Source organism: Tamandua tetradactyla, chromosome 11, assembly GCF_023851605.1.
Source record: "Tamandua tetradactyla isolate mTamTet1 chromosome 11, mTamTet1.pri, whole genome shotgun sequence".
Taxonomy (NCBI): Eukaryota; Metazoa; Chordata; class Mammalia; order Pilosa; family Myrmecophagidae; genus Tamandua; species Tamandua tetradactyla.
Window position 1 is genome coordinate 95,103,878 of NC_135337.1, and position 26,674 is coordinate 95,130,551.

General features: G+C 56.8%; 1 protein-coding gene across 3 annotated transcripts; it reads right to left on the minus strand.

Annotated features, from left to right (window-relative positions):
• Positions 1-543: 543 nt before the first annotated feature.
• Positions 544-26,309, minus strand: MED26 (mediator complex subunit 26). Of its 3 annotated transcripts, none has more exons than XM_077121998.1 (3): positions 26,196-26,309; positions 4,834-4,908; positions 544-4,315 (listed from the first exon to the last, which is right to left on the minus strand). In XM_077121998.1, the coding sequence occupies exons 1-3, from the start codon at positions 26,265-26,267 to the stop codon at positions 2,672-2,674; spliced, it is 1,791 nt and encodes a 596-aa protein (XP_076978113.1). In that variant the 5' UTR covers positions 26,268-26,309; the 3' UTR covers positions 544-2,671. The 3 variants fall into 3 exon arrangements, with proteins under 3 accessions (XP_076978113.1, XP_076978114.1, XP_076978115.1); XM_077121999.1 differs by lacking the exon at positions 26,196-26,309 and adding an exon at positions 17,478-20,470; XM_077122000.1 differs by lacking the exon at positions 26,196-26,309 and adding an exon at positions 17,029-17,458.
• Positions 26,310-26,674: the final 365 nt, after the last annotated feature.

The following is a 26,674-nucleotide window of genomic DNA, read 5'->3' on the forward strand; positions in this document are numbered from 1 at the left end:
CGCGTCGGGCCCCCCCCTTGCAACAACGTCGCGCGTGCGCGCGGGCCCCGCCCCTCCCGGAGGCGCTTCCGGTAGGGGGCGTGGCCGGGCCGGAAGCGGAAGGAGCGGCCCCGGAGGCGCCGAGACCTTAGGCTTTCTGCGAGCCCCCGGCTCCGCGTGGTAGGTGTCGCGGCGGGAGACGGCGCGCCCCGGGACACTGGCCGCACCCCCGCGAGCGCCCGGCCGCAGGCACTGCGGGACGGGAGGGGCGGCCCTGAGCGCCCCTGGCCCGGGCCCGCGTCAGCAGTAGGACCTTCGCGCTGGTGCTGGGTGTTCAGTTCCTTCCTCAGTGTCCTTACTAGGGACTTTAGAAAGTGGCAGCCCCAGTCCGACCCCCATAATGTCGTGGGTGGGTAAGAAGCGGAGTTCGTAGCCCACCCGTGGGTGCTGAAAGGCAGGACACATGTGTACCTAGGAGCATCCTCAACTCTTGGCACTCCGTGGCGGAGGGGGACAGCGGAGCAGCAGCCGCCCCAAGCCTGGGACCCAGAAAAGGCATGCTCCTGGGACGCCCATCCCTGCATCTAATATTCTCCAGCCACGCCTGCCACCCTTTGTCACCCTGTCACTTTCTTGACACACCCGCAGTCAGCAGAGCTGGCCAGGGCGCCAGAAGGCCTGTGAGGTAGATGAGAAAACCGAGACAGTGGAGCCAAGAAACCTAACAGACTTCACAGCACGGCCGAGATTCAACCTGTCCCACTGCCGGTTTTTTCCAATTTTACGTTTCTCCTGATTCGGTTCTCACCACTCTGAGGCAGGCACCCCCGTCCCCCCACGGGAGTGCAGTGTCAGCCAGAGTCGCACAGCTGGGGGACAACAGATCGAGTTCAAGCTCGGGCCACCCTCCAAGCCACTGTGCCCCTGCCCACACCCACATCAGGCATGGCTGCCCGCAGGCTCTGGATCTGTGGCCTGCCAAAGGAACGTTCCAGAACGCCTTCGTTTGCCCTGTGGGGTTGCACCTCTTAAGGGTAGCTATTCCCTCATCTGTGTAATATTAAGTACTTAAGGATGAGATGGCCTTTTCCAGAGTGGGAAAAACTAGAAAGCCAGTTATGGCTTAGGGCTTCAGGGGAGTGAGGTAAGAACTCTCAATCAACAGAAAACAGCTATTTTTAAGAAGTCATCACAGCAGACAAGGCAGGCAGAACATCTGTGGGCTTTGAGCCAGCATGTGAGGACCACACATGTTCTGGGGAGAGGAAACAAGGTGAGGACAGCTCTCTAAAGGGACCATTATGCCCCTTTCCCTCTTTAGATTCTGCCTCTTCCACATGACAGTTTGCTTCATGGGTCTCTGATCTCAAACAGGGAGAGGGAGTAAGACTTCCCAGGACATCTTCCTGTGCTGGGGCAGGGGTGACGACCGCAGGAGAGGCTCACAGTAGGGCTCTCCTGCTTTGATGAGGTGGTCCCTCTGAGACAAGGTCTGCATGGAGGCTGGTGACAGTCCCTGACAGGGCGCCCCCAGAGGTGTCCCTGAGGTGGGAGACCCATCTCGTGGCTTGGCTTGAATGTCCCCTGGGCCTCCCGCTGGGTCCCACTCTTCCTGGCCCACTCGGGCTGGGCTGAGAAGGTTTGGAGGAGGAACAAGTCTCAGACTGGTTTGTGCAAACTGGTTTTTTTCTTGTTTTTTTTTTTTTTTTTTTATAATTTTATTTCCACATTTATATCACAAGGTGTCCACATACTGGACCAAATAGCAAAGTTGCTCCTTCTGCACCCTGGGGACAGAAGTCTAGGTACTGTACATTCACTAAGGCTCCTTGTTTTTGCAAATCGCATTTATGACGAACAACCATAAGGCAAACGAATCTAAAGGAATGGTTATGAGTGTCTCCAGCGTGCAGGCAGGGTCTCCCTCTCACCCAGCAGCACAGCTCACACACCAGTAGCACCCGTGGTAACTTGTGGTTGGGGCGGGGGGGGGGGGGGGGGGCTCAAGAAGAGTGAAGTTTTCTGGATGTGGGCAGGAAAGGGAAAGCACAAGAAAAAGGGGAGAGAAAGGGAAGGTATTGGCTGTTGGTCAGATGGGAGAGAAAATAAACTCTTGAAAAATTAAATTTCTGCAGCATTTCTTTAGAAAGTAGATTTTAACTGAAACCAGAGAAAAATGTGTGGCTGCCCCTGGAAGGTGGGGTGAACTGGGAGGCCGGCCCCCCCGCCCTGTGCTGGCAGCTTATCCTGGGGATGAGAACGAGGGCTCAGCAGCAACGGGGGCAGGCGGGCATGGGCACATGTCCGCTGTCCCACGGGCTCCTTGGGGGCAAATGAGAAAACAGGAAAATGCAAATAAATAAGATGCGTGCTTTTTGTTTGTCTTCCACAAGTTTTCTGTGCCTGCCTGCAACTGTGGCCCCCGCAGTCAGCGCTGGGGACTGTCTGCACCTTTCCCGGGGGAGGGATGAATGCTCTCCGTAGCTGGTCTGCCGTAGAGTTCTGAACTCGCTTTGCCGTCCTTCGCACAGTCCTTCCTTTGCGATTCTGTTAGTAAACTGGTAGCAGCATTTCACAAGAGGAGGAGAATGTTGAGGGGAGGGCCGGCGAGACGGCAGGGCACCCGCCCCTCCCTCCCTCCCCCCGGCCCCCCGGCGGGCTCCCTGCAGGGTGGGAACCCCGGCGATGCCCATCAGTCCCAGCAGACGTAAGGCAGAATGTTCAACCGCCCGTCATCGCCGTGCGGGTCCAGCGATATGCACTGCGTCCAGTCATACCAGTTACCCTGTGTGTCCTGACACCCGTTCACCCCTGGCCACTGGTGGGCCTGGATTCTGACGAGATCGTCCTGTGTGACCTCCCGGGTGACCCCAGGGAGGTGCATGGGTGGGCTATGGGGCGCAAGCACGTGCGTCTTGCTGGCCCCCCGCCGTGCGCTCTCCTCCTGCCTCAGGTACTCGGACATGAAGTGGTGGGCGCCCGGGGTCTGCGCCCCGGACGAGGAGAGCAGGCTGCTCTGCCGGCTCAGGTAGGACTGGATGATCTCGCTGCGCGACAGCTCCTTCCAGTTCGTCTGCTCAAAGGGGCTCTGCAGGCCAGCCTTGGCCTCTGGCCTGTCCCGCTCTGTCCGGGGAGGCTCCGAGGGCGCCGGGCTGGCCACCCTCACAGGCTCTTTCTGGGCCAGAGGTTTGATCTGTCTCGTCATGGGGTCAAAGGTGAGTTTCCGCTCTTTTAACCGGACGGGCTTGACACCCGCCTCGGCCACCTGGCCGTCCAAGTTCACTGTGTAGTCGCGGGGCCTGTACCTCTTCTTCTTTTTGCTGTCTGAGCCCCCTGAGGAGGCAGCGTCACTGTCCGCCCTGGAGTCTGGGGAGAAGCCAGCCCGCAGTGGCTCTGGGAGCAACCCTGCCTTGCAGGCCGAACCCCCCAGCCGCTGATGGCCCTCAGGCTGATCCAGCCAGCAGCCAGGGCTCTCAGCGCTCGGCAGCAGGTCCAGCCGCCGGGTGGGGGGCGTGGATGGCTGGGCCAGCGGGAGTGGCGACGGCACCTGTGGGGTGTCCAGTGGCTGGGGCCGCGGCAAAGGGCTGGGCACAGAGCCCTTGGGCATGGATGGACTCCGCTGACGGGCCAAGGGGCCCTCGGGCCGTGAGTTCCGGGGGCTGAAGGAACAGCGAGGGGGCCCCCTGGGGTGGTGGTGGGGCCCCGGGCTCTCGTCCACCCGTTCCCGCTGCTGCAGCGCCGTAGCCTTTGTCTGAAGGCAGGGCGCAGGGGGCTTGCCTGGCCCAGGGGGCGAGCTTGTGTGCGGCCTCACAGCATGGATGGGGATCTTGCCACTGGGCTTATCCTCGCCAAGCTCCAGGCGGCTACCCTCGGGCCCCGGGTGCCCATCGCCATCCAGGGGGACTGGAAAGCTCTCAGGGCTCCCACTGATCCCATTGGTGGGCAGGGGGGAGGAGCTGGGGGCCAGGGGCTCGTGCGTGGCCTTGGCAGCTTTGGGAGGCGGTCCAGGGTGCCCAAGGTCACGTTGGTCACCCCGGCGCTTACGACTGCCTAGCCTGTCTAGCCTCTGCCCGGGCAACCTCTGGACGTCATTGCGGCTCTTCAGGTCGTGGACACCCTGGGGCCCACCAGCCGCCCCACCCTCTGGCCGGCAGTTGTGCGCACCCCCATTGGCTGCACCCGCAGCGCCCACCAGCCCGCGCAGCCCCGCCTCATTCTGGTGCACGGGCTCGATGAGCTTCTGCCAGCTCCGCAGCAGCTTCTTGGCCCGCTTGGCAAGCTCCTCGTTCTTCGTCTTCTTGCGGACGTCGTTGATGAGCTTCCCAAGTCGTGTCTCCTGCAACCAGAGAGAAGATGATGGACCCTGAGGGCAGGGACACCCATGCAAAGAGAGCCAGGACAGTCATAGTGGGAGAGGAGCTCGACTCCCTGGTCCTTCATGAAACCCAGTTCTCCAATCCAGCTCCTCCAAACTGGGGGTAATGGGGCATCAGGTCCCCCAGGAACCAGGAAGCTTTGCGCCAGGCAAGGCCAGTTAGTGGGAACCCCTCCCCGCCAGCAGCCCACTGTGCTCCACGGAAACTGGGGCTTGCTCTGCCTCTCCCCTCATCCCCGCTATGTCCCCCAAGGTGATTAGGGTGATGGCGGTGGAAGAAGCCCTGGCCCAGGGACCACAGCTACCCAATGAGCATATTCCAGAATGTGTGCTGGCTCCAGGGGGCCCGTGAGCCTCAGCGCTCCCTCAGTCCTTATGAGCCCTGACTGTCAGCTCCAGCCACTGACCAGTGAGAAAAGACGCCAGGAAGGAGACAGTTCAGCAGCACACACCCCTACCCTGGGCCCCCCAGCACCCACCTCCAGGGCCTCTTTGGTAATGGGGTACTTCTCCAGGCTGGAGATAACGTCCAGCACCGCCACCATGTTCCGGATCTGCAAGACAAGAGCCACTAGTCAGGGCCCTGCCCCTCTCTCCAAACCCCCGGGGCCAGTGCCCACGCGCTCCAGCCTACCCCAAGGCAGTACCACTGAACCCAACATTTGACAGATCAGACCTGCTCCCAACACATGAGTGCTCCAGCAGGAGAGGGACGGCCTGAAGTCTGTCAGAGGAAAAGCCCAGAGCCCGGCACGCAGACGGGGGTGGGGTGGGGTGACGGCAGAGCCAGGGGAACCCAGAATGCGGGGGGACCAGGGAGCCCCGCACGCTGGGGGGAAAGGCAAGGCTGGGGGGAGACCAGCAGGCGGGGGGAGGAGGGAGAGGCCAGAGGCGCCCAGCACGCGGGGCAGCCCCAAGTGAGAGCCCCCAAGCAGGGATATCACTGGCCACCTGACCACACTGTGGGTGGCTCACAGGAACGTCCAGAACAGCAGTGGGACATGGAGCAGAGGTTCCCAGGGCTGGGGAAAAGGGCACAAGATTTTGTTTGGGGTGATGAGAAGGCTTTGAAACTAGATCGGTGTGATGGTCACACAACACGGTGATGATCCAAAATCCACTGAACAGCGTACTTTTAAATGGTTAAAGTGGTGATTTTTTGTTACAGTCAGGGTCCAAGAAAAAGAATCACAACACCAGTAAGCAACACCCAGGCTCTGGATGAACAAGAAAGTGCAAACGTGAGGTGCTGTGGTCTGCACTGGAGGGAGAGACTGCCCCTGACAGCGGCCGGCGGGGTTGGGCTGCACCTGTGACCCAGCCCCACTGTGCCCTGCGGACATGCCCCCAACGCGTGGGGTTCCCTCTGCAGCCCCCATCACAAGGCCACACTTGCGGCCCATGCCACAGCTTCACATGCATGGCAGCACGGTCACACTGGGTGCAGCTGCCCCAGGGTCACAGCGACAGACAGTTGTCATGGAGGACTCGCACCAGGCCGTGGCGACGAGCTGCAGCTCTGGGGCAGCCACGGGGTGGGTCCCAGACAGCGTCGAGGGCACGACGCCATTTACTTCAAACACTTGCCCAACTCCAGAATGGACACGGTAAAACGCTGAAACTTCTCAGAAGGAAAAGGAGACTATCTCTGCAACCTCAGAATGGACCAAGGTTTCACAGGCGCCCCAAAGCACTAACCCTCCAAGCAAAAATGCCCACAGACCTCATCTCATCAAGACCACGAGCATCTGCCTCTGAGACTGTGAGTGACAGGCGAGCCCAACCCGGGAGGAAGAGCCGACAGCCACACGGTGGAGGGCGGGCATCCAGACAGAGCCCCCACTCGGAAAGTTCCCAGGGGCGTGGGGGTCCCTGCCTGTGCTGCCCTGGGACCCACCCATGCCGACACGTACCCGGTGAGGAGTGTGTCTCCCCAGAGCCAATCCTTGTGTGCCCTGATGCATGCGCACACTCAGCCACATGCATGCGCCGCCCTGGGACCCACCCGTACCAACACGCACCCAGTGAGGAGTGTGTCTCCCCAGAGCCAATCCTTGTGTGACCTGATGTGTGAGCACACACACCCACATGCCTGCACCGCCCTGGGACCCACCCATGCCGACACGCACCCAGTGAGAAGTGTGTGTCCCCAGAGCCAATCCCTGTGTGCCCTGATGCGTGCGCACACTCAGCCACATGCCTGCACCTTGCTCCTTCCTTCTGAGGGTCAGCAGCACGCCGACCCCTCACTGCACCGCCACTGTCCTGAGCTCCCACCAGCACCAGGTCCCCCATCCTTGCCAGGATTCTACTGCCTTGGCTTCCTGGGGCCACAGAAACAAATCCCCCACCACCTGGTACATGCACCCACCCCCCAGCGCAGGGACTGGGCCAGGTCAAGGGTCAGGCTGCAGCCCCTTCTGGAGGTTCTGGGACAGCATCTGTCGACACTGGGCAGAGTCCTTGTCCTGGTGGTGGGAGGCCAGGGTCCCCAGCCTCTACAGACCCTCCCAGCTCTTCCTCAGACCAGTCTCAGGCCACTGGGTCATCCAGGACCATCTCCCTGCCTCAAGCTCCGTCTCCGCAGTTACCCATGCACATTCCCCTTTCCCATATCAGGCTCCACGTGGACGTGTCTCACCAGCTTTTCTAACCTTCTGCCCGATTTCCAACCCCACCCCACCCTATTCTCTGGGTCTCCTCCAGGCGAGATGTGAACCAACGGCCCTGCACTGCCCCTAAGGTGACCCCGCTTGAGGCTCCGCCTGTGGGGCATCTCAACAGTCCTAAACCCAAACCCCTTAGAGCCCCAAGGTGGGAGAGGCGTGGAGATGCACATGACCCAGCATGCCTCGCACCCCCAACCCCACCTCAGGCCCCTGGATTTGGGCCCTGCACCATCCTCTGACCTCACGCTGCTCTATTTAGAGTCCTGCCCAGGCCCCATGAGGCTGGCGGCACCAAATGTCCTTGTCCTTGGCAGACGCTCTCCCGCTGCTGGACGGGAGGGGCAAAGGGTGGGCAGGACCCCGGGAACCTGCTCCACAGGAGGGGAAGGAGGGGCCAGGGTGGGCTGGCCAAGGGCCCCAGAAACTGAGATGGGCCACAGAGAGGGGCAGGAGCATGGGACGCTACCTGGAGCCGTGTGGTGCACAAGGGAGCCTGGGAGGGGGGTCTGCACAGCCCAGCACGGAGCACCCTCGGCTCGCCCCTCCCATGCACCAAAGGGACACCCCGGGGACCCCTGCTGGGGCGGGAGCAAAGGCCAGGCCCTCAGACAGGCTGGCGCCAATGCTGCACTCTGCACCACCATTCCCAACCTGCTGGATGTGGCTCCAACACACACTGAGGCGCCCCAGGAGGCGTACGCAGGGCTGCAGGGCCACCTCACACACCGCTCAGCCTCATCTCTTCATTCTGTCTTTCAGTGGCTTTTCTAGAATGTTCACTAAGGTAATAACTCGACCTGGGATTTGCTGCAAAACCACCTACTTGATAGTGGGGGGCACTGAGGGGAGGGATGAAATAGTGTTGCTGCTGGTAAGCCGGGGTCCTCAGGGCCAGTTACACATTTCTCCTGTCACATTGGTGGGGGGGGTGGGGGGGCAACAGAAAAGGCTCACAGACCTGCCCATTTTCCTACTGCTCGGACGGGAGACTCAGGTGGTCCTGGGACAGAGCAGCAGCCACTCCGCAGGGACAGGAACCTTCAGGCTCCTGTCCTCCTGCCTCCTCCAGGTTCCACGTGGGCATGTGCCATCACCCAGGACCTGGGGCTCCTCACTGCCCCTTGCCCCCATCCCTGATGACAGGCTGACAGGGCTGGTACAAACAGGGCAGCCCTGCACCCTGCTAAGAGCCATAAACGGGTGCACTCATGCCACACAAAAGCAAGATATGAAGTTTTATTATATTTCTGTATAGGAGCAACAATCAGAAATTTTAATTAAAAAAAACTTCATTTATAAGAACCATAAAGAATACGAAGTTCAATAAAGAATATTTGATTTGACAAAAGACATGTAAGTCCTGAATGCTGAAGACTACAAACAGATGGAGAGAAAGTAAAGGAGAGACATGCAGTTCGCAGAGGGCGGCTGGATACTGAAGGCAGCACCCCGAGGTCGGCTCACAGGTCCTACATGCATCAACCCACAGGCTCTCCTCGAGACATTGACAAGTTGAGTCTAATACTTACGTGGAAATACCAAGGTCCTAGAATAAGCAAACGAACTCTAAGAAAGGAGAACATTAGAAAGCTTGTACTGCCTGATTTCAAGACATATTACAAAGCTACACCAGTCAGAAGAGGGTGGCATGGGAACCAAAATGGACAAATGGGTCACAAAACAGAAAAGTCCATTCAGAGACCACACAAGTGTGGTCACCTGAGCCTTCAACAAAGGTGCCCAGTAAGTCAGAGGAGGAAGGGTAACCTCTCAGCAAAAGGTCCTGCGACACTTGGATAAGCACACATGCGAAAAGAAAAGAAAAATCTCAACCCCCACCCCCACCCCACCAGACAACAAACACAGACCATGACACAACACGGATCAGACGCCTAAATGTAAGAGATAAACCACTAGCAAACAACCCGAGGGGAAAAATGGGCAAGTGATCTGAGCAGACACCTCACCAGACACAGATGGCAAATAACCCCTGAAAAGACACTCAGTGTCAGAGTCACTCAGGAAATGCAAAGTAAAAAGACCGAGCCCCCACATGCCCGTGAGGATGTGGCACAACCGGATCCCAGGCATGGCCAGCGAGAAGATAAAACATGGCAAGCACTTGGGAAAATGGCTTAACAGATTCTTCATCAACCCAGAAGTCAACAGATGAGTGGAGAAGCAAACCCTAGTACATTCGTCCAACAGAGTGCACAACTCTCCAAATGTATACGCTGAGCCCAAAGAAGCCAGACAAAAAAAGATACCTTATTTCATGATCCCATAAAATTCTAGAAAAGGCAAACTAATCTATAACAACAGACAGCAGATTGGCAGGTGCCTGGGCCGTGAGAGAAGGGGTATAAAGGGGCACCAAGAAGCTTCCAGAATATGTTCATTACCTCAACTGTGATGTGATGAGGGCTTCACAGATGGACTTATCGGCCAAAATGTAACACTTTAAATGCATACAGTTTATATCAATTATACTTCAATAAGACTGTTTAAAAAAGGTGGAGGAGGGCAGTGTGATGGTGGGTCAGTGGCAGAGTTCTCCCCTGCCATGCCGGAGACCTCGGTTCAGTTCCCGGTGCCTGCCCATACGGGGGAAAAAAAAAAGTGGGGGAGGAGGGGCAAAGGCAGGGCTGAGTCCTTGCTGGGAGCGGACAGGACCCTCAACCCAAGCTCTGGCCTTCCCCAGGCAGGACAGAACTGTGGACTGCGACACCAGCACCAGCGACCACGGCTCCCAAGGTCCAGGTTGGGAGGCGCTGCCCCTGGCTGGGAGGCCACACAGCCGGCACAGGGGAAAGCACCACCAACAGCAGCCCAAGTGCCCCCATGCCGTCACTGCAACCTCCTCCTCCCCGTCCCTCTGGCCCGTGGCCCACAGGAACTGATCTCTGGCCAGGAGAGCCGTTGGGAACCTAGGAGCGGAGGATCCATGAGGCCCGGGAGCTGTTGGGAAACGCACAACCTCGGCTCCACCCTACACTCCGGTCAGACTCTGCATTTGTGTCTGGTCACCCACACCCAGAGGACAGACAGACCCCTCAAAGAGAGACACATGCCACACAGCCCATGTAGCCCCAACATTTGCTCTATGGCTACCCAATTCTGATACTCCCCAGCGGTAGCACTGCCAGCACTGCTTGCTCCATGCTTCCCACGTCATTCGTCCCAGTGACGACCCTAAGTCCAGGGAGGGGACACAACCTGTCTGGGTTCCCACGTTGGCAGGAGACTGCAGGCCGGAGAGGGAGTTGTGCTGCCCAATTCAAAGCGGTGGGCACGGGACCCCTGACCCTCCCACTGACCTGCACATAGCCCCCCAGCCTCGATGGCCACCCCACTCCCATCCTGGGCCACATACACAGAAGGTCTCCCCCAGAGGATGGGGCTGGACGATGCCCCACAGATGGCAGGACAGAGAGGGGCCCAGAGGGGTCAGGCAAAGGTGGCTGCAGCTCTGGGTCTCGAGCACTCAGCACCCCTTCCCGCGGAGGCCAGCACACCACGCCTGCCCTCCAGAGGCCCAGGGTTGGGGGCCCTTCAGACAGGAGGCCCAGCAGCAGCAAGCCCCACACCGGGGCCTAGACCCTCCCCCAGCCATACACCAGGCAGGGCCTCATCCTACCAGGCTCCCCTGAGCTCCTGGCCAATAGGGCACCTACAACCAAGACCAGTACTTCTGGGAGGACCCCACTTCCGCTCCTGCTAGGCCACGCCGGGCTGTGGGGTGGGACTAACCACCAGTTACAGTGCTCGCGGGCTTTTCTAAAGAGGGACGTGCTCTCCCACTGCCAGCAACAGCACCACAAATCTCCGCCTTGGAACCCAACTTGTTCAAAAGGTGACAGCAGTCACAACAGCACCAGATCCTCGATCTTAAAAAAAAAAAAAAAAAAAAAACACTCACCTAAAATAAAAACTCTACCACACACAGGCCCAATCCTCCCCAAGTCTTGGCCAAACTCGGCCCTGCCTGACTGGTGTGGGCCATGCAGGCAAGGCTGGGGGAATGCTCGGTGGCCCCACTGCCCAGAGAGGGGCAGACTGCGCCCTCCTCGCCTGAGTGCCGAGTCCCAGGTCCTGGGACTGGTGTGAAGGAGCTTTCTGAAAAGCCCATCAGCAGCCCCTGCTCGAGGCAGTGCAGGAAGCAGGGCCAGCTCTGGACAGCTCCACCCTTTGTGGGTAGGGGAAGGGGAATGGACCGCAAGAAGTCTCTCCACACCACAGCACTGGGTCCTCACCCTCTCCCACCTGCTGGCATCCTCCGCACACTCCACAACATACCAGCTCACCACATGCTGTGTTCCCCACACTCACCAGGGGCTCCCGAGTAACCAGATTAGGGCCCAGTCATGGCAGGGGCTTGAGAGTGAGTGAATGAATGAGCGAATGAATGAATGAGCAAGGCCCCATCCCAATGTCATGGGCTGCTGGGCACCATGTTTATTCCAATACTGAACATCACAGCTAGTTGGGAGTCAGGTTCTGGAAGGCACACAGGCTCCAGAGCAGCCACCTCGAGCCCTCACCTGTACCCAGGGGTCACAGGGACAGAGAGTGATCTCAGGTCCTCACCCACAGAGACCACCTCCAGTCCTCGCCTGCACCAGGCACAAGGAATCATGAGGGGATGGAGTGGTCTTTTAGTCTCTATCTGTTCTTATGCTAGGACCACACTGTTTCAACTACTGTAGCTTTGCACTAAGGTTTGAAATCAGCAAGTATGAGTCCTCCAACTTTGTTTTTTATCTTTCAAGATTGCTTTGGTTTTTCAGAGCCCCATCTGGACCTGAAGATCAACTTTTCCATTTCTACCCAAAAAGGCTGCTGGAATTTTGATAGGGATTGTGTTGAATTTGTAGATTGTTTTAGGCAGAGACAGCACAGACAACTGACAATATTAAGAGTTTCAATCCATGAACACGGGACAGTTTTCCATTTACTTAGGTCCTCCTTGATTTCTTTCTGCAATGTTTTGCAGTTTTCCATGTACAAGTCTTTCACCTCCTTGGTTAAATTGCTTCCTAGATGTGTTATTCTTTTAGATGCTACTATAAATGGAATTATTTTCTTGATCTCCTTTTCAGACTGATCATTACTGGTAGCATAGAAAAGCCCAATGACTTCTGTGTGTCTATCTTTAATCCTTCAAGTTTGCTGGGTTCATTTTAATTGGTTTCTTCTATATACAGGATGATGTCACCTGCAAATAGAGATACGTTTGACTTCCTCCTTTCCACTTTGGATGCCTTTCATTCTTTCTCTTGCCTAATTCCTCTGGCTAGAACTTCCAGTGCAATGTGGAACAGCAGTGGGGACAGTGGGCATCTTTGTCTTGCTCCTGATCTTAGGGGAAAGCTTTCAGTCTCTCACCAATAAGAATGGTATTTGCTGTGGGTTTTTCATAAATGCCCTTTATCATGTTGAGGAAGTTCCTTTCTATTCCCAGTCTTTAGTGTTCTTATCGTTAAAAGGATGTTGAATTTTGTCAAATGCCTTTCCTGAATCAGTTGAGACGATCACCTGGTTCTCCTTCGCTCGAGGGATGTGGGGTGTTCCATGTGTTGAAACATCCTTGCTTACTGGAAGAAATCCCACTTGGCCATGGAGTGTGCCATGGGATTGTTTTGCTGGTGTCCTCTGAGGAGGCTGACGCCTGTGTTCGTGGAGGGTTCTGGTCTGTAGTTTGTCTTGGGCTGCCTCTGGGTTCACAGACACATGCTCCCCATTACTCTGAGATCAGCAGCATCACTGGAAATTCCATGTGAGACCACTATGCAGCAAGTTCCAGACTACCCTGTCTTTATCTTGTGACTGCATTAAAGAACTCCAATGCTGTGTCCTTGCACACCCAGGAACTCTGTGCACATGGACCACGTGTGAGCCGCAGGCTGCAGGGACCTGAAGGAGGCAGCGTCACAGTCAGGGGTCTGCGAAGGAAAGGAGGGGCTGGGTCATACCTGAGGGCACCCTCTGATATCAGCCTAGAAGGGACTAGGAAGCAGTTATCCCAGAGGGACTAGAGAGGGAGGAGACAGGCTGAACTGGACATAAAGCTTCTGGTGGTGGGGCCAGTGGCCTTCGGACAAACTAGACAGGCTGAAAGTAAGAGCCACAATGAGTGGGGGACTGACGGAGCCATGGGAGGTGCTGCTGCTTGCAACCAGGAAGGCATGAAGTCCACGGTGTCCTCTGCACAAGGAAGAGGGACTCCAGCCCGTGAGAAGATGAACAGCGGAAGAGATTGTAGCAGAGCGTCGGGAACCTTCCAGAAATACTCACAAGGGGAAATAATCCTCCCTCTCACCCTCTCTGGGGGCAGCCCACAAGCCACTCACATCTGATTGCTCTCCATAGCTCAAGTGCTCTCCAGCTAAAGAACTCAACACTTCACTGTTTTTTGTGGGTTTTTTTTACTGTTTAATTGAAATGACAAGGAAACACAGCGGGGGGACGAGGACACCCTGCCTCCATTACCCCCAGCAAAAGCGCGTCCCACTGTAGCCCGAGGCCTGGATGCTGTCCCTGACAGACACTGTCTGAGGTGAGTGGAGCCCACCCTGGGTGCTCTGTGCATGTGGCACTGCCGAGGGGCCGGGGCCTCAGCCTCTCAAGGCCGAGCAGCGAGTCACAGCGGTGAGCGTGATAACCACACACCTCTCTACGGACACTGCTCTCCAAAACCATCGCACAGGGTCACGGGTGCACACAGGTCCATGCCTCTTGCTACATGTATGGTTTCCCAACAGAGAACCATGAGGCCTCCGGGAGGGTAGGACTGAAAGGGGGCTGCTGCCTACAGAGCAGCAACAGGCTGGCTCGATGTCCAGCCCTGGAGAACCTGCCCAGGCCGATCTATGTCAGCACCTCTCTGTTCGATGATCCATGTCAGCACCACTGTTCTGGGATGCCTGACAGCTGGAGATCTTAACCCTGAAGCGTCCACTGCGAGAGTGGACAGCATCTCTTCAGAGAGACCTTCCGAACAAGCTTGTTTTCTGACCTCCCCCACCTGCACCTGCAGACAGAGGGGTCAGACATGTCAAGGCCGGGTGAACGGCCCTGTCTCACCCCTGCTTCCAAAGCAGGGCACCCTTTCTCCTACAAGTCTGGAATTCCATTCTACACAACCAGTTTCTTCCTGTTTTTCCCCCAGGGAGCTTTAGAAATGTGTAAAATTATGCAATGTTATCTTGTAACTGCTCCTTGCTGACACTAAAGGAAACAGTGTCTTTGAGAAAGAGCAGCATCTGTGAAAACCAAAGTTAAACATCTACAAACTCATTCAGGGAAATAAGAGACCCCACCACCACCACCAGCACAAAGAAAGGTGGGAAGGGGTTCCTATTTCCCTGGCACCTACTGTGCACTGAGCAATCACCTGTGGTGCAGTAGCTGACCTTCGGGGAGGTGGGGGGCTCCCTCCCTCACAAACAGTAGCCTGAAGTGCAAACATGAAACTGGTCCAAGGACAACACAGGTTTAACTCCAAAACCTCTGTAGACGAAATAACTTGCTCTCTTCCTTTCTGTTCATCTGTCTTTTTTATTTAGGCTCAGAGGATTTCTAGTTGGTTGCTCAACTCCATTTATCACTCTACACTTACAAAAGAAGGCAAAGGCAAATCTCTTCTCCAACAAAAAGAACTCAGGAACTGGGGCTGGCGTGGCTCAGAGGCCTGCCTGGGTGGAGGGGCGGGCTGGTACCCAAAGCACAGGTGATGCCAAGCCTCAGAAGTGCACTGCTCAATGCTGCTGGGCACAACAATCACATACGCCTTCTATTTACATTCATTAAATTAAATAGGATTTAAAGTTCTGTTCCTCAGTCTTTCAAACCTAGTTTTATTAAACTTTTCATTTTGAAATACTTTCACACTTATGGGACAGTTACAAAAACAATACACACCCCAGAGAACTCCAATATAACCCTACCTACCCCCAAACCCAGACTCAACAATTTTAACGTTTGCCACAATTGCCGTATCTTTCTTTCTCTCTATGAATCTATAAACCTATCTATCAATCCATCTATTTCCTTTGACACTTTGCTTATGTAATCACCTCAAGCACAGCTACCAGGTTCAAGAACTCTAACACTGATATTGAGCTGATAGTTTATATCACAATTTTTTCATGTTTCCAATAATGTCCACTTGGGCCTTTTCTTTTCCTCTGCTAGATCTCATCCAGGATCACGTACTGCTTTTGTCACTGTCTCTTTAGTTGCTCTTTCTTGTTTTTTAAGTTGTAGAACACATGCAGAACATAAACTTTCCCACCTCGCCCTCTCCCAAGCATGGCGTTCTGTGGCAATCACACCCGTTCTGTACTACCCTCACCACCACCCTATACCCGAACTTCCCCACCCCCCCCAAACAGAAACCCTGCACCCATAACACAGAGGAAGGCCCCTGCTCCACAAGCACCCGCTGACCAGGAGTGCTTAGGCCCCAGTCCAGCTCCGGGACACCTCACGCCCCATAGGACACACCTGGAGGAGTGTGGCTCCTAAATAAAGAGTGACAGGCAGGACTGCAGCTGGACCTCACTGGCCCCCTGCAGGGTCAGGCGCCATCACCGTACCACGGGAGGCTGCATGGCCCCCACCCCACCCCACGGGCTTCTCAGAGCCAGACCTGGGCTCCAGCCCTCCCTGGAGACGCCTGAGGCCTGTGCACAGGGTGCTCCACCACCGCCACACCAAGCACCACACAACCCGGAAGGGCTCCAAGGGGATCCAGGCTGGGGCAAGCAGGCAGGGCGTCCTCCAGGGAACCTCCTCAACACACCCCTGCGCAGGCCCCATCCAGCCTGAATTCTCACCGCAACCCCACAGGGCTCTATTCATGCTCATCTGCAATCTGAAATCAGAATCAGATGAACCCACATCCACCTGTCTGCCCATCTGTCACTGGCCCCAGCAGAATGAAGTGTTCCCTAAGTGCTAGGGAGCAAAGGACAGACGGGTCTGGCCTCCAGGGGAACTGGTCCTGGGGGACAGGCTGGCAGAGGGAGGTGGTCCAGGCTGGGGTTGCCCAGTGGTGGGGGCTGCCTTCCGCAACTGAGCAGGGCTGAACCTCTGGGAGGGGCGTCAGGATGGTGCGGCTGTCTGTCTAGACGCTCCTGGTAGTGTGGACAAAAAAAGGCAGCCCAGGAGAAGGGCTTCCTAGGAAGGCACAAGCTTGTGAACCAAGGTGAACGGCTCAGGGCTGCTCACAGCTAGGCGGGGCCTCTTCCCCCACCAAGTCCCCCCAACCGCCCCAGCCAGTGCGCCCATGTCAGCCTGGGGTGCTACGGGCCAAGCAGTGCTGAGTTGCAGCGCCTGCAAGCTGAGGCGAGAGCCGGCCCTGGCCCACTGGCTTGGTTCTGCCACCTGGGTGAAAGACCAGAGAACCCTGGGCTCCATCCAGTCGGCACATGCCCCCCACAGAGCATGCAAGACACCCCAACCTGCGTTTCAGGGAAACCACCTGGGGCAATCCAAAGGGGGATTCCACCCAGGGACAAAGACCACAGGCGGCTCTGAGGTTTCCGGCCCAGGGGTGGATCGGGGCACTGAGAGCAGGAAGCAGAAGAGTGCTGGTGTCGAAAGGGCCTCAGCTGGGGCCAGTGTCCACTTCTGGGGAGGCCAGGGCCCTGTAAGGCCCAAGAGGACTGTGGGCCATGCAGGGCAGAACCGAGGAGCCTGGGGGGTGGAGGCAGCGCGGCGAGAGGGGGTGTCAGGCCATTCTGCATCCGCAGCACTCAGCACCGACCCTGTGGGGGATAGCACAGTGACCCAGGAAGAGGACCAGTGACAGACACGAACAGCACACTTCACAAAGCAGCTGACGCCACTCCCCACTGCCAAATGTAGAGCCCACAGCCTGCATGGAACCAAGACCAGGCCATCCCGTCACCACGCAGGGGCTTCGCTGCCAATGAGAACTACCAAATGCATGACCCTAGGATGGCCAGGAAACCCCAACACAGCCTGACCCAGCCTTCTCACCGCTGTCGTCCGGCATGCTGGGGACCCGGCGGCGTGAAGGCAGCCATTGTTTCTGAGTGCACAGCGGGGCTGCTTCTCCTGGAAGCTCCTCCTCCCCCACTTCCTGTGGGCACTGCCACTTTCTTACCAGCCTCCCCACACCCTAGCCAGGAAGCTTCTCCAGGAGCTTTCAGGCTAGAAATAAGAGAGTGGCTCCTCCCTCCTCAGTGGCCCAGCCCCCCAGAAGTCAGACTCAGGAGCTGCTGTGTTTCTCACTATGTTGTCTGCAGGACAGATGGATGGTCAGACAGACAGACACACATGCGCAGCACTGAGGACAATGATAAAAAAACAAATAAGCTTTCCTGCTCTATTCTCCCCACCCCAATTTCAACCTCCAAACAGCAATTTAACCTCTGTGATGAGAGGAGGGAAAAAAGGCTACAAACAAGCACAAGAACTTCACGTACCCCTGAGCAGGGGAGGGGGGCACGAACCCCCACTGACAAGGCGGCCCCTGCATCCAGCACCACATCTGCTCCTCACCCCTCTTCCCGTCAAAGTGACAATTTTAAATGAGCTTGAGAAGCTCAGTTCAAACAGAAGCGAAAGTGAAATGTACATTCACAAACCTTTTTCTGACAGACATGCACAAACCCTATCACGTGGCCCACTTCTGTCTGCCACCAGGCTGCCAGCATCTACAGAAGTTGCAGCAGACCCCACTCCAGGAACGCACTGGCCACAGGAGCTGAGAAGCCTGGATCGCAGGGAGTGGGAATGGAAAAGGCCATCAGGATCCGCTGAAGGGAAGCGGGTGCCACCAGGGTGCCCTGCCTGCTCTGCACTGAGAACGAGCAGGCAGGAGCTGAAGACAGTCGGCCCGTGCAAGCACCGCCTCCTCAGTCCCGAGGACCGGAGGATGCAGGCCCTCCAGGACAGGTGCTGGGGCATCAGGGCAGCGAACAGCAGCATGAGGCAAGGCGCAGAAGCTGCAGGCCAGCACCTGCACTGTCCCACGTTCCAGGGAGGACAACGCCCAAATGGGACCACAGAGGCATCCAGAGCCTGAGACTTGGGCAGAGGGACGGGGCCTCAGAGATGCCAGGGCCCCACAGAGCCCACCTGCCCACCAGCCCTCTGGGCCAAATGCTTCAGTGATCTGCTCTGCCTTCTGGGGCCAACTCTGCCAGGGGTGGTCCTCGCCTCCTACTTGATAAAGATGTCACGTCAAAGGGGCCACCACTCTCCCGCTACTCTCCCCTTCCCACTGTCAGGAGCCCACAGGATTCACAAAGGAGGTAGACCACAGGTGCTCATAAACCAGTCCCCTAAGCGCAGCTTGAAAGAGACCCAGTGAAACAAGCAGCGACGGGGACACAGATCGAGTTTGATGTTCCTACATGTAGGTGCCACCCGCAATGCAAAGAAGCCAACTTGTCAACTGCCTGCCCAAGCACCCAGGCTGACAAAGGTAGGTGGGATTCACCTCCCCCAAATGGCTTTAGGGAGCGAGGGTGGGGCCACCATCCCACCCCCACCAACATGGGCCTGGCCGAAGTTGGATCCGACTCAGGGGAGCAGGGGAGATAGCCTTGAGCAAGACCAATACAAGCCATGGGGGCGCAAACAGCACGGAGCTGGGAGAACCAGACTGGGCACACAGCCAGCTCAGAGGGTCTGCTGAGAGCTAACTGTGACCAGGGTGGGGGACAGGGAAGAGCAGGCAGCCCACATGGAAGGAACATGCAGGCAGTGGGACCCCCACGGGCAGGGCGCAGGCCTGGAGAGGGGGCTGCAGGACCATCCTGCATAGGTTGCCCACCCACCCATGTCTGCCCCACAGGACGCCAAGGCTATCCCAGCACAAGTGCCCACCATGTGTAAAATCTCCGTGCACGCAGCAGACAAGTGCCAGAGGAGGCCAACCTTCCAGGAGTGTGGGCTGCAGAAGACATCGCCCACTTTCTGGCTGGGACAAATGCCAAGCAGCCGGGGATTGGGGGGACAGGGGCTGTTCAGTAACAGTCTGGTTTTGTAATATGGCCAAGAAAGGCCAAATAGACCCTTGGTAACCAGGCCTCAATGTTGAAGCAGCATGTGGACAGACCCTCCAAGAACTAGGGACAGGTAAGGGCCTGAGACCCAGGCACTGTCTTTTCTGTCAGCCCCAAAACAGTTGAGGTGCCTGTCTCACCCATTCAGGAGAAAAAGGCTCCCTGACCAGGCAGGAGCAGGGGGCCCACCCCACCCCCAGCCTCCGTTGCCAGTGATGGGAGTGGAGCAACTGGGCAGGACGGAGAACCTGCAGTGTTCCAACCCCAGCCCTGCCTCATCCAGCCATGTGGCTGCCGTGCCTTGGTTTCCTCACTGGAGCCTATTTCAGGGCTGCTGTGAAGACTGGGTGGGTTCCGGACATGAGTGCCCAGTGCTGTGCCCCGGGGACCTGCCCGCTGACTGCGCAGGGCCCACTGAGGCCCAGGGTACCTGAACAGCCATGCGCTGAGGAGGCTCTGGTCCCCTGGGAGACAGCACGAGCCCCACTTGCAGGGAGCTGGCAATCCTACAGAAATCAGGGTCAGCGAGGCCTGCTATCACAGAAACATGGGTTTTTGTGAGGCCCCTGAGGGAGCCGAGAGGGATTAAACCAGGAAAGATTTACAGAAAAAAGAAGAGCAACAGGGACAAGGGCTGGCCAACAAACAGAGGCAGTGAGCGCCCAGGTTTGAATCCTAGATGTCACACACATATGGAGAAGGTTAGCACTCAGATTTAAGTAGATGCTATGTGATGACAAGATACAGCCTCACTTAAAAGCATTAACTGCATTAGGAGTAGCTTTTGTCCTTGAATTTTCTCAAAAAAACAAAAGACAGATATTCCAAGGACATCCATCATAACATGGAAGTTGCAGAAAGTTTCTGGTCGTAAAATGGATCCTCATACGAGTTGGAAGCCACTAGGCTACAGAATTTAAGGGGGAAAGGCTGTAGGAAATGGACATCCGAAACGTCCAACACACTGCGTTTGGGAGGCTGGAACTTAGAAGACACACCCCCTTGCGAGGCCAGCACCCCCACAGCTGCAGAGCCAGTGGCCTGGAGGCAGGGCCCAGAGCCGGGGCTGGGTGTGAAGCCCTCTGCCTGGCAGGCACACAGCACCCAGCTCGGGCAGCTGTGCCTTCCACAGCCTCTCTGCCCGGCAGACCCCAGCCCGCCTCTGAATCCAGATGGCCCCTCCTCGGAGCCTCTCAGGTCTTTCCTCCAACAGTGGACCCAGGAAAGTGCCAGGAAAGTCCCATAGCACTTGAGACGTAGGTCCCCGCAGGCCATCTGGCACATTGCCACCCAGCAGAGCCTGTCCCTCTTACCACATTCCTGGAGGTACCGCAGGACCACGGCAGCCTGACTGCCATGGAGTCTGCGGACCCAAAAGGAGGCTCAGGCTGCTCTGCAGCAGGGACTTCCCAGGGACCCCCCCCCCCGCCTTCCACACCATGAGTTTACCCCCCAAAAGCCACCCAGAGCAAACCTGACCCAGGCTGTACAAGAGCTTTCAAATACTCACACACAGCCCTAAGTACCACCCCCGTCCCCACCCCAAGCGCCTGCTGGACGCACAGGCAGAACCACTATCGGCCCTTCCTTCATCTAAAAGTCCACCATTTCTCTCACGCCTGATGCAAACCAGGAACAGACTACTCGCTCCTGACTGTAAAAATTCTCATTCTGAACACTCAAGGATGAAGTATTCCAGAAGCCACTGCCCTCAGCTAAGAATACTGAGCCATTTTCAGACAGCACACATGAGGCACTGGTCCCCTTGGACTGAAGAGCTGTGTCCTGCAGGGCTCCACCGCACCACTGTGCCCTCCCCCAGGGTGTCCAGGCCCCCGGGGCCAGTGCTCGCATGGCAGTTCTACAAGACCGCCCCCAGCACCATGAGCCCTCGCCAGGAGCATTACCTGCCTGCGAGCTCCCTCTCCGGGCTGCAGAGTTCTGCAGGGCAGCATGCCTCGGTGACTGCGGCGGAGCTGTGCTGCTGCTCAAGTCCTGGCGCTCCCTTGGAGAACACGTCCAAACACAGCACACAGGAGGAGCCTCCACGCTCAAGAAGCACTCCCAGCCCACGGGTGCCCCAGGTCAGTCCCCCGCTCGGTTCTACAGCTGGGTACCCAGAGCGAAGCAGAAGCAGTTCTGGAAGAGGGATCTGAGCAGGCACCGACCAGGCCAGATAGAAAACTCATGCCTCTGTGGCCACCCATCCTGACCATCAGCCACGGGGCCCCGAGGCACCGAGCAGAGTCAAGACAGCCCAGTGCCCTGAGTGAACAGAACAAGCGCCAGCTTCCAGGAAGCGAGGGACAGGAGTCCAGTCCCTACTCCCTGGACACTGAGCGGTGGGGCAAGGGCCTAGTTCTAACTAAAACCGAGAAGATGCACACAGCTCCCTGCCTGCCCCAACTCTGAGCTCAGCACACATGCCTTCTGAGGTGTGTATCTCCAACAACAGCCCACAGGCTCCTCCTGGAAAGTCCCCAGGCCTCTGCCACCTGCACCAAGGGAAGCCACCTCTGGAGGGCCACGCGGAAACCTCCCTGAGGACAGAACGTGAAGTCCACCTTCTGAGGAGAGAGTGAATCACAGACAAGGACGCATGCATGCTTCCCACCAACACAGGCTACCGGCCTGTTTCCTAAAGTCATAAAATGACACACTGTTCTCCTCACACGTCCTGGCCACAGGTACAAAGAGGCAAGACAGGTAAGTCACCGACTGTAGGAGGCCAACAAGTGAGGCTAGGGCCACATGTTCAGGTTTCTGATCCCTGAATATATTCAAGGGAATCAAAACAAACAGTCCTCCTTTTATTTTTTGGGGGGGTGGGGTGGGGGTGGGATGGGAAGGCTCTGGGAATTGAACCGGTCTCTGACATGGCAGGTAAGAATTCTGCCACTGAGCCACTGTCGCACTGCCAGTTTTCCACTTTTTAATTTTTAAGGCCCCTCTTTTCTGCAAATCAAAGGCACTGCAAGTGGATTTCAAAAGTGCTGTAATCTCGAAGCAAAAAACAAAAGTTGAGGCACAGGCTCATGAAAAGCCCCACAGCATCTGGCAGTTCCCACAACTCAGTCAGGCCATGACAGAGACCTTCCGATAGTTATGGGACAGGCCTCCTCACACTGTCAAACTGTCCCATCCGTCACAGGTAAATCTAACCAAATTGTAACCTCACGTTGACTCGTGTGGGAAACAAGCAGCTCCCCACACATCTCCTTGCCAGCCCGAGAAAGCTGCCCACTCTGCCTGCCCTAGAGCCATCTTCAGTCCCTCAAGAGCATAACGGCGGCACCTGGAGTTAGAAGGACTGCCACTTGGTTCGGCAGCAGTGCCTGACTTCAGCTAGGTAAGTCACATCCCAGTAGCTCAACAAGAACAGGTGCAGCTCCTCCTGCCCTGGCCACAGGAGACCACCAGTAACAGGCACCTCTCATCATCACTGTCAGTGGTGACGAGCTACTCCGCCTCACTCTACAAGGCTGCAGTGAAATCGACGAGACTCTGTTCAAGTGCTCTGTTTAGAACTGATTTTGTAAAACTCACACAATGCCTTCTGCACAAAGATGTAGTAAAAAGAAAAACAAAAGCCACACATACAACACACACAGCCTTCTATCACAGTCCACCTTTGCCTCTGTCAGCCCAAGCAAACCCAGAACCTGAGACCCGGAAGGAGCTTTCTGAGGCTTGCTTCCCAATCCCCAACCCCACCTGGCAGATCCTTGGTGGGAAAATGGCCCTTCTGCCGGGTGTATCTCTCCAGAGGCCCCCCGGCCACCTCACCACGGACAGCCTACGTCGGGGCCAGACGGCACCAAGCAGCTCCCGAGGAGGACCTGCTGACTGGAGAGCAGCGCCACAGACGCCGGGGCTAGGCCCGGCCCCTCTCCCTAGGCGAGGCCTCTCTGCACACAGGGCACAGGCCCTTGGCACTGCTCGAGCCCTGTCCCGGACTGTCACCTAACTTGTGAGGACATTCACATGCTTTGCTGTTTCCAGATGTAAGACCTGTCTTAACGCCTCTTCCTCGCAGCTCTCCAAGAGCCCCGATCATTCTTCCACTCTCCAAAGTTTGGCATGAGAATAGTCCATGACTGAATTTCTGGGCATACAACAGTCCTGAGGATTTTTTGGTAGAAGCAGCTTGCATACAGTTCATCAGTCATGGGTCCGAGGAGGATTTCTGTGCTTAGTCAGTTTGACAACCACCTAGAAAGGCACCTACCGCTGGGAGAAGAAAAGAAGTGAAACATGCCCCAGAGCCTGCATTCTAGTCAAGAAGAGAGAGCTCGTACTTGAGTGAAACAACAGCTTTGGAGACACACCAATGCCCCATCACCTGCTGAGGACACTGGGCTCCGATGGCCAGTGGACACACTGTGGCTTCTGGGCAAGAGAACGACAGGACCCTCGACTCCATTCACAAGCAGGAATTAAGCTGGGACAAACTGCACGCTGCACGGCTGAACATTTTCAGCGCTCTAGGTTAACGCACAGCCCGAAAAGAATAAGGCTTCAACCGGTCTGAAAAACTGAGAACTGCTTTTTGAAAAAGAGTGCTGAGGATTTACTTTTTCTGAGTGGGCAGGAAAGTATTAACTCAGAGCCTGCTGCTGTAGAAATTCAAATACTCCAGAGGCTGGAATTTAGAACAAAAAACAACTTTCCTCATAGGAACTCATGAAGAAGGTAGTCAGGAAATGTTACTCTGTTAATTCTTGTTTCTTCCCCAGCCTTGCAGATACTTATGGATACTAGGTCAGCTGTCCAAGGTTGAATTTTCAAGCAAAATCTAAGTTTCTTAACCATAACTGTGTGTCCATAAAGGTAAACATTATATGACACAATTTTCATCACTTCTCACAGAAGAGGTTTAATTTTAGTGTGGGCTCTTCAACACTGTCCCCATTTTTTTTTCCTACACACATCTTAAATATGTGTCAACCACCTATCCAGAACTGAAATTCCTAATTGGGCAAGACAGCCACGTGGCAGCCATGCCGAGGCTGGGACCCCCGCTCCCGCCCATGTCCAGGCCAGCCGGGAGGTGCTGCAGGCCCATGGACACACCAGGCCTCCCCACCATCCCCTCAACCATCTCTCCAGGGCTGCGAAGTTTCTGCATGGGGCTCAGGCAAAGCCACATTGTGGTCGAACCCAGTCACTGATAACACTTAAAACAGCCACTTCCATCGAGTTTCATGGGTTCAGAGACACAACTCCCCAACCCCATCCATCACCCTAGGACTCAACCATGCTATGACCAGAGTCAAAATCTGAATTCCAAACCTCACAATGCAACCGCAGATCTGTATAAATATAATGTTTATGCATATGCCAAGGCACACGAAATTAAGGTTCACTCTTTCTCTCCGCCCCTCGTTAGCCCCTCTCCCTATACTCTCCCAATCTGTGCTGAACCCTTTAGATTAGAGCCTTACAAAACAGTGGGGCCCCTCCAAGGTCATGGGCACTGATGTGCAGCGTCATGGCCCACATGTCCTGAAGCACCTCCTGACCCTAAGCTCTCCTAGGTGGCATTAAGGGTCAGCGCTACCATTTTAGCAGCCCCTTCTCTCCCGAGAGAAGCAAGCACATGAAATTCAAGAAATTACACTCTGGCTTGACAAAAGATGCAAAACTCACCAAAGCTACATTTTTCATGTCACTTGTTTTTAATATTTCAGACTTAAGAACCGCAGTAGCATCAGTTACTGCAAAAAAGGACATTCTGGAAGGTTTTATATAGCTTGTGCCTACTCCACCCCCAAAGTCATAACAAAACCGTACACATTTGCTTGAGACAATTTATCAGCAAGTCAATCTTAATGGGACCTGAAAAAGAGGGATAAGAGAATGACTTAAGACACCAAAGTCAGAGCCTTACAAAGACCATAATCCCTCAACTTCTAGCAAAACTGCACAACTGAGTGTGAATTATTCCCAAACTACCAGACCAAAACACACTGCTGAGAAGAAGTGGCCAGAGTCACAAAAGAACAAGAACTCTTACAGGGGAGAAAACAGAGTTACTTGGCCAAGCCCAAGATGATTTTCCTTCCATCTCCAGCCTACCACACAGTAATCTCAATGGCCACTTCCTAGTCTGCCAGCAAACGCAGAAGTTCAGTGCATCCTCCCACTGCCCAACCTGCACCTGCTCCAGAGAGAAGTGCCCCCTCTGCCAATGTGCCTCGGGGAGCACAAGGAAGAGCACAGCAAGTCCCCCCACACCCCCCCCCACACACACACACGGAGTAGGGGGTTACCTCTGCAAAACAGTAGCCTCTGGGGAGGAGCAACAGAGAAAGTGACAATCCTGAGACAGAGGTCACAAATCACCGGGCTGGGACCCCCAGGTTGGGGGAAAGGGAGGGGACCATGAGAGAAAACCACCACCCCTAATTCACCCCCAAAAAGCAGAGCTCTGGCCAGGTCAGTCAGACCCAGGAAGGCCACAGGAAGAATCCCACCTTCCCCAAGATCATCTTCCCACAACAACAACCCGAGAGGGATCCCACAAAGGCAGGTCCAGTCACAAAACGGAAGGGGACTCTGCCAGGGCCTGGGCACCAGGCTAGGGGCAAAGCAAGGAGGGAGGGGAGGAGAGGATTCCTTCCGAAAACAAGAAGGTACTCCCAAGCGTGAGGAGAAAGGACTTCTCTGATCACCCAGAAGGCCGACACAGGGCAGACACGGGCACCCCGAGTCATGCCCAGGACACCAGTTGCACCCAGACTGCTTCCCTCTCATGCCCTCACAGGGAGGGCTTCTCGGGGGTCTCAGATCCCAGGGTGAAGGCGAGGCGGGTGAGCCGCGTCCAGAGCAGCGAGGGTCAGAGAGCTGGAGGAGGAGGAAAGGCCGAGCTCTGGCGTCAGCCCCCGTCTGCTCCCTCCGCCCAGGCCGCACGGAAGCCTCGGCCTCACGTACCGAGCGCCGCCGGGCTGCCCGATCTGTCCCTGGCCTGGGCTCAGGGGGGCGAGAGGCCGGGATGGCAGCGACCGTCCGGGGGAGGGGGGCGCCGGGCGGGTCCCCCGGGGCCGGGCGGGCGAGGGGCACGGGGGAGGGGGACGAGGAGGGTCCCAGGCCCACGCGGCCTCGGTCCCGGCCCGCGAGGTTGGTACTCACGTTGCTCTGGGGGTCGATGGCCTGCAGCAGCCGGTCCCTGATCTGCTGCGGAGACGCCGGAGCCGCTGTCATTGCCTGGGCGAGGCGGGGGGGAGCGGCAGGGCCGGCGGGCGGGCGGGCTGAGGCGGGGGCCGGGGGTCACTCACTCGCCGGCCCCCGGGAGCGGAGCCGCATGTTCCCTGCGGTGCCGGGGCACTGGGGACGCGCGGGGCGGCGGGGGAGGGGAACCGGGGCCGGGACTCGGGCCCGGGCCGCCGCCGCCGCCGCAGGAGGAGGAGGAGGAGCCGCCGGAGCCGCCGCCGACGCTGCCGCCGCCTCGAGAACCAAACTCCAGTGAGCTGCCCCCGCGCGGAGCACTGTGGGTAACCCGCGCCGTACGCAGCGTCGGCGCCACGCTGAGGAGGTTGGGAGATGGGGCGGGCGGAGACGCCGGGCCAGGGAGGGGCCGCGCGCTCCGCCCTGCCCTACGCGTCGGCGCA

Excerpts from the sequence above, each read along its gene's own strand:
- MED26 (XM_077121998.1), bottom strand. The coding sequence starts at position 26,267 with ATGACAGCGGCTCCGGCGTCTCCGCAGCAGATCAGGGACCGGCTGCTG. Across the intron at positions 4,909-26,195 it reads CCATCGACCCCCAGAGCAAC|ATCCGGAACATGGTGGCGGT; the intron begins GTGAGTACCAAC and ends CTTGTCTTGCAG. Across the intron at positions 4,316-4,833 it reads TTACCAAAGAGGCCCTGGAG|GAGACACGACTTGGGAAGCT; the intron begins GTGGGTGCTGGG and ends CTCTGGTTGCAG.